This window comes from Limulus polyphemus, unplaced genomic scaffold, assembly GCF_000517525.1.
Source record: "Limulus polyphemus unplaced genomic scaffold, Limulus_polyphemus-2.1.2 Scaffold6181, whole genome shotgun sequence".
Taxonomy (NCBI): domain Eukaryota; kingdom Metazoa; phylum Arthropoda; class Merostomata; order Xiphosura; family Limulidae; genus Limulus; species Limulus polyphemus.
In genome coordinates this window covers 25,419-33,104 of record NW_013671791.1, presented here as the reverse complement: position 1 = coordinate 33,104, position 7,686 = coordinate 25,419, and the positions used below count along the sequence as shown (strand labels likewise).

General features: G+C 33.2%; 1 protein-coding gene across 1 annotated transcript in view; it reads right to left on the bottom strand.

Moving 5' to 3' along the window:
• Positions 1-2,587: 2,587 nt before the first annotated feature.
• Positions 2,588-7,686, bottom strand: part of LOC106473447 (geminin-like) — a 10,553-nt gene continuing 5,454 nt past the window's right edge. Inside the window, exons 4-6 of the mRNA XM_013934128.2 lie at positions 5,114-5,196; positions 4,466-4,555; positions 2,588-3,551 (exon numbers count right to left, since the gene is read on the bottom strand). Of these exons, the coding sequence (XP_013789582.2) occupies positions 3,537-3,551; positions 4,466-4,555; positions 5,114-5,196 (188 nt within the window). The 3' untranslated portion in view covers positions 2,588-3,536. The remainder of the gene's footprint in view (positions 3,552-4,465; positions 4,556-5,113; positions 5,197-7,686) is intronic.

The following is a 7,686-nucleotide window of genomic DNA, read 5'->3' as shown; positions in this document are numbered from 1 at the left end:
AAAGAAGATAAGAATAATAATTTATTTCGTCAAAGCGTGGTTCTACAGTAACTGAATCAGCCCGAGTGCACCACTTTGACAAAAGGAACAGAGGATATTTTGAAGAAAGAAGACCAAACAGTTACGGTAACTCGTGCCACAGTTATAAATGAATCACACACAATACTAGTACGATAGTAATAGAAAAGGTAGTTCGGCCTGTCAAATGAAAGTCTAAAGTAATAGAATAAGCCTAAGTGGATTTTGACAACAAGAACTATAGTGTGAATACTTTGTTGTACATACGTTTAACTTGTTCTAAATATATATGTATTGAAAACAAGTGAAGTGCGTGCTGTTCATTTAAAGTAGGTCAAAATCTGTTTAAATGTTGCCAAAGTAGCATGAATATATAACATCACATATATGTATTGGAAAATGAATTAAAATAAATAAGCCTTTACACTGTATCCTACGATCTATGCCAAATCGCCAGTTCTTCGACTTATTGTACATATGGTATAAATGGCTTCACCAAAATTTTCTCATTATCTTGTTCATACAAGTTTGTCCAGACAGAACGGCTACAGCCTAACCAGTGATTAAAGTTATTGAATCATCCTGTATGGCTTTCACTACAATTTATTCTTCCCAAAAACTTCAAACTTTTTTCCAGTTGTGAGTTTAGTTTTATAGAATACTTAGTTTTAACTTTTATTTCTACCAGTTGCACGTTCTTATCAAAACTTTGCAAGTCCTATCACGCTTGATTTAGACCAGGGGCTGCAGAGATTTGTTTACTAAAACTAAATAGTTTTGTTGTGTCACATACAGCTTTAACATTCCAAAGTTACACCACAGATCATAAGGAAGTTTAGAAACAGTTATAAAGAACACTTGCTACAATAGTGAGCTTTCAAATAATTTGTTTTTGTTTTGAATTTCGCGCAAAGCTAAACGAGGGCTATCTGCGCTAGCCATCCCTAATTTAGCAGTGTAAGGCTAGAGGGAAGGCAGCTAGTCATCACCACCCACCGCCAAACACTCTTGGGCTACTCTTTTACCAACGAATAGTGGGATTGACCGACACATTATAACGCCCCCACGGTTGAAAGGGCAAGCATGTTTGGTGGGAAGGGGATTCGAACCCACGACCCTCAGATTGCAAGTCGAGCGCCCTAACCACCTGGCCATGCCGGGCCCTTTAAAATAATAAATGTAGTATAAAACTTAACATTTCTTTAAAAAGACAGTCTCCATGATAGGCATATTACAAAGTCATATACTTAATGTTTCATGTTGGTTAAGTTTGTTGCATATTTTTTTTTTTTACTAAAATCAATGTTTTTCAGAACTCTACATTTAAGTGCTAGTTATCGATATTCATATTTTAAATAACTATCATGTTTACTGCTCAGCAACTTTAATACTCATCAGCTGGAACTTACCGTAAAATGTTTTAATTATTATACATCTATAATATTTGTTTATCATACTGGATTTAGTCTGGTGTCTTTACCAAATTTGTACATTCTTGGTTCTGCCTTAGTTTTTTTTATTTTGTTGACTCAAACTCAACAAATAAATTCAAGATTTTATTACAGTAATTTGTGGACATTTTAATAAATCTAAGTACAAAATTTAAAATGACTTTCATTGTAACAAGTTAAAAAGATACAAGTGCTACGAACGTTCCCTTCATTCAAAGAAATATACATCCAAGTCCATGAAGTAACTTAAAACGGACAAAACAAGATTGTCAAGTCCAGTGGTCAGATACTTTAACAAGAAAAACATACCAACTTGAAATATGTTCAGTTTTCCTCAATTTTGTACAAATTTAAATATAGAAACTCAAATTACAATGACAAACACACACACACGAGAAGGAGAATAATCTAGCTAAGTTCATGATTTTTCATGAGGAAAAAAAGAATCACTACAAAACAATTTTATAAAAAATTATTCAAAGACCAATACAATTAATAAATATTCAAGAGTTTTTCTTAAAGAATACAAGCAAGAGAACTTGCAGGCAACCAATTACATACTGATCTGATACTATAATGATACTTCTTTTGTAATGGTATCAGTTATTTTTTCCCCGCTTACTTTCTTCTACTGAAGTTTTATTTTTAATATATTTCTGATATACAGTTTCACAGTATAAATGATCTACACCCAACTTGGTTGGGCTGTTCTTTTCATACCTATACCACCCTAGCAACTGTAATTCTGACTAGTCCTGAACAAGATACAGTATAAAATGTAAACACAATAAATGAACCATTATACCATGCCCCAGGGCATCCCATAATCTTCCACTGTATGTTATGAGGCATGTTATATTTTTCTAGGGCACACTGTGCCCTAGGGCATCCCATAATCTTCCATCATATGTTAGGAGGCATGTTATATTTTTCTAGGGCATACTGTGCCCCAGGGCATCCCATAATCTTCCATCGTATGTTATGAGGCATATTGTATTTTTCTAGGGCATACTGTGCCCTAGGGCATCCCATAATCTTCTATCGTATGTTATGAGGCATGTTGTATTTTTCTAGGGCATACTGTGCCCCAGGGCATCCCATAATCTTCTATCGTATGTTATGAGGTATGTTGTATTTTTCTAGGGCATCCCATAATCTTCTATCGTATGTTATGAGGCATATTGTATTTTTCTAGGGCACTTAGGGAAAAAACTCTTGGTAATCAAAAATAATAAAAATGGACGAAAAACTTAAAAGTCCCAGAGCATGGCATAACAGGTCAAATGAAGGTTAGTGGAAGGTTTATCTAGCATATCTAATTTAGCCCAAAATCTGAAAAACTTAAAAGTCCCAGAGCATGGCATAACAGGTCAAATGAAGGTTAGTGGAAGGTTTATCTAGCATATCTAATTTAGCCCAAAATCCGATTTACTTATAGCTTAATGAACATTCTCCGTATGTAGCTAATTAGCATAATTACAAGACATTTGGTATTGTGTTCATAATAATTTTAATTTTTTACATCTAAAAGGAAAACCTTTCAATGAAACATTCAACTGTATTTTTGTAGATGGAATTTAAATTAACAAAAAGAAAATTATCTACATAACTTGTATTACCAAACAATTCCAGATCGTAAATACCAAGATTAATTACATTTACGTTTTACAAACTAGTCTACGTATTGGAAATAAAAAAATAGTATAAAGAAATCAAACACTTATATGAATACAAAGCAAGACAGAAAAAATTCACAAACTGAAAAACTTAAGGCCATTCTCAACTGTATATACCTTAACACGGCATAAATTTCAGGCATTAAAGAGACCATTTTAACAATATCTCGCACAATTTTTCAGAATTCTTGTCACAAGGTTCTTCTATAGTAATGTAATTATCTTAAAATCAGCTTTTGTACCAGCTTCAACGTAGAAGATGAGAAATGATGCTGTGATGACCTGGAATGCTTTGTTGAGTAAAATGGCAACTTGGTTCAGAGGGAAACTGAACAACCTTTTAATCAAATTCACAAAAGTGCTTTGAGGTTCCACATTATGCTAACAAGTCTTATTCTGTTATACCCTGAAATTCAATAATAAAAACATCAATAACTATTTGTTAGTACCAATTATAAAAGAATCAAATACACATTAACTTCACATGAATGTCTATCAACTGACAAATACCAAGGTTTTGACACTAATACATCGCGGAGATTAAAACAACACTATGAATACATCGCGGAGATTAAAACAACACTATGAATACATCGCGGAGATTAAAACAACACTATGAATACATAACGGAGATTAAAACAACACTATGAATACATAACGGAGATTAAAACAACACTATGAATACATAACGGAGATTAAAACAACACTATGAATACATAACGGAGATTAAAACAACACTATGAATACATAACGGAGATTAAAACAACACTATGAATACATAACGGAGATTAAACCCCTTACAACACTATGAATACATAACGGAGATTAAACCCCTTACAACACTATGAATACATAACGGAGATTAAACCCCTTACAACACTATGAATACATAACGGAGATTAAACCCCTTACAACACTATGAATACATAACGAAGATTAAACCCATCAAATTTCAATTTCTTTGGTTGTTCAGGCAAATTATTCATGATGAAACTTTGTAGAATGGACGGCAACTGCCTGTTTTACATTCTACTGCTGTCCAATTCTAGAGTTATCAAATTTCAATTTATTTTTACTTTTAACAAACTAGTAAGTTATGTTTCTGCAGAATTATATCAAAATACTCTTTAAATTTTTTTTAATGTATTGCATCGAAGGACGTCAAAAATAAATACATTTAAAAAGGGTGGTTCTGTCCTATCTTGTAAATACGGTTGAATCGACCTGTATCCAAAGAAGTATCATGTTGAAGTTAACATAGACAATGCTTTGTTATATTAATTCACAATACAGTTTAAGTAAAGCACAAAACTGACTCACCTCCACTGTCTCTGCTAGTCCCTTTGCAAGGTCGACTATTTCTCTAAGCTGAGTATTTTCTTCTTCAAGAACTTCCAGTTGTATGTGCAGCTGAATTAAAAACCATTTATTAATGATCAGTTGACTTATATTAACTGAAAATACTGAAGATGTACACAAGATCGATGAATATTTTGAGATGTGAGGATACTGTCAAAATACAGAATGAACCTCTTAATATACAGTTAACATATTATTGTATTACACTTATGTTCAGAACTTATTTTAACATCAAGTAGTCAAGGCAATGTAAACTGTTTTGCAAAATAGTGGATTACTTTGTGAAGATGGTCTCCTCTCTAATGTTAAATCTTAAACACATTTGCTGCTACATGCCCCACAAGAGTCACAACCAACTTAGTTATGGACTGTGCGACACACTAGTACGTCACATAGTACAAGTGGCTTCAATGAGCTAATTAAACAAATATTATACGCCTGGGTTAAGCAAAAATAGAAAAGTGTGTTTGACACTAGGTTAGGAATTATTAATACTACTGGTGGCAACAAATATGTTAATTTTATATTTGTCTTCAATAAAAAGTTGTGATAAGTCTAACTCACCTACATGAGATGCAAGAAATGGAAAATCCAATAAAACCAACTTACAGATTCATTTTCTTTCAAGGCCTCCTCCAAAGCTTTCCTTCTCTCTTCAGCAAGGTCCTTCCAGTAAGCAGTTGGAATATCTTCTGTGGAAGTTAAAGTTCATACAGATATTTGTTTGTCAAATGTCCGTTAACATTCTAACCATACTTTAACAATCTTGGATCTATTAACTTAATATAGGAGTCTAACACTGGAGGATAAGTAACATTTAAATACTTTACAAGTATTTCTTGAACTGATGAAATACAAGAAACTACAGCTGAAATTTCACTCCCAAATACATGAAGTGCTTTAGTACATGAAAAGTGACAGTCCAAGATAACGTAAAAAAATTAACTATGGTTATAATTACTTAAGGATACTACTGATAAAAATCAACAATCAGCACACTGCTATATAAAATAAACATTTGTATTTGCTTCCTTTACACAAAACATATCAAAATATTTTCTCCAAATTACAGTCACATGCAACATACAGAAGGTTAAAACATTTAACTGTGTAATTTATTCCTTCATAAGCTACCAATAGAAAAATTTTCTTTAAGGAAAAATGCAACATGTTTGGTGAGAAAGTTATCCAGATGGGACAAAACGGTAATATGTACAGTTAACTATATGTATTTATCTTTCCAGTCTTTGTATCATTAAAGTTGTCATGACTACTAATATTATAAGAACATTTGAGTTTGGATAAAGTTAGTGTTGATGTATTTTGAACCAAGATTGTTCACATTCATGTTTAAAAACAATTTTTAAACAATTATTTACTGACAATCTCCTCTGTGCCTTAACCAGCTTTCTCGCACATCAGGAAACCTCAGTTAACCCTTTAGGAACACCCATCACCATATGGCAACCACGTAATGAAATTAAAATTTCCCACGAGAATACAAATCAAGAACACAAAATCAACAAAGCCTAATCTGCACAGATGATCTCAGCCACCTAATCATATCCGACATGGTGTATATTTCTATTCAAAACATTGGTGATATCTGCAGCTGAAAATTTAATTTTTACGACAAAATGAACCTAAAACGGCATCAAATAGCTCCAATGTTTTCACACTTGGAGACACTTGAACTTGTGCAATCTGATGATGATTCTAACCTGAATTGTCAATGATTTTGAGAGTGATGTGTCTGAAAAAGGTATGCAGCTAAAGGGTGATTACTGTTACTCAATTACCTGAAAGATTTCCATAAAATACCCAATGTTGAAAACAGATTTTTTTTGTTTCTTTTGAAAGATAAGAACCGATGGAAATAAAAAGTGTAATAAGAACTTATTTAAAAAAAAAACCTACTTAAGAATTTCTTGCAACATTTTATTTTACATATTTTTAGATAGCTACTGATGCATTAACACTGATTTGTTGATGGTATATATACTGAAGAAAACAACTGCGGGGAGTGCATTTCTTGAAACTTACATAGTCTTAGTGAATGAATTTCTTCCTAGTTAATGTTCAAGTGTATAAAGTGGGTCAATTCAAAGTATTTAATTTGTAAAAAAAATGTTTGAGAGACAGTTCTGTAATAAAGAATTTGGGTATAATTGCTTATAAGTGTGGAAAACTTTTAGAGGTTATAAGAGGAACATATAAAAGTTTTGAAGTTAAGACCATGAGAACTATTGTTATCTCATTTTAGAAAGAGTACAAAGACAGACTAGTAGAACAACAAAAGTGAATATAAAGCAGAAAAAAGAATACAAACTGAGACTTGAACCTAGGACATCTGACTATTGGGGGTCAGTGCTCTAGCACTGAGCTAACCAGTGGCCCAAGCCATTTCTCATCTTTGTTCACCTATAAGGCTTTATCATCAGTACAATCATCAAAAGACTCCAGAAATGGGAGTTCAACCAATAACATCTGGCTATCAAGGCCAATGCTCTAGCATGGAGTTATTCAGCGGCATACACCATCCAACCAAAGAAACGGACACATTCAGCCACACACTACAAGAACCAATGAAAAGAGAAAACACAATTATGTAGTTCTTCAATACATACAACAAGCACTTAACAGAATATCAGCCAACAGTACACATACCACATCATATAATCACTAATAGCCCATAAACAAGAAACTGCCAAAACCAAACCAAGTAGTTGAACGATAAATATAGAAGTAGAAAAATTCAAGAATAATAAATTTAAGCTTTAGAAGCCAGAAATGTTCAATGGTGAAAACACATCTAGTTACAACCTTGTGGAATATCTGACCCGACACGGTGAAAGCACATCTAATTACAACCTTGTGGAATATCTGACCCAACACTGTGAAAGCATATCTAGTTACAACTTTGTGGAATATCCGACCCGACATGGTGAAAGCACATCTAGTTACAACCTTGTGGAATATCTGACCCGACACGGTGAAAGCACATCTAATTACAACCTTGTGGAATATCTGACCCAACACTGTGAAAGCATATCTAGTTACAACTTTGTGGAATATCCGACCCGACATGGTGAAAGCACATCTAGTTACAACCTTGTGGAATATCCGACCCGACACGGTGAAAACACATCTAGTTACAACCTTGTGGAATATCTGACCCGACA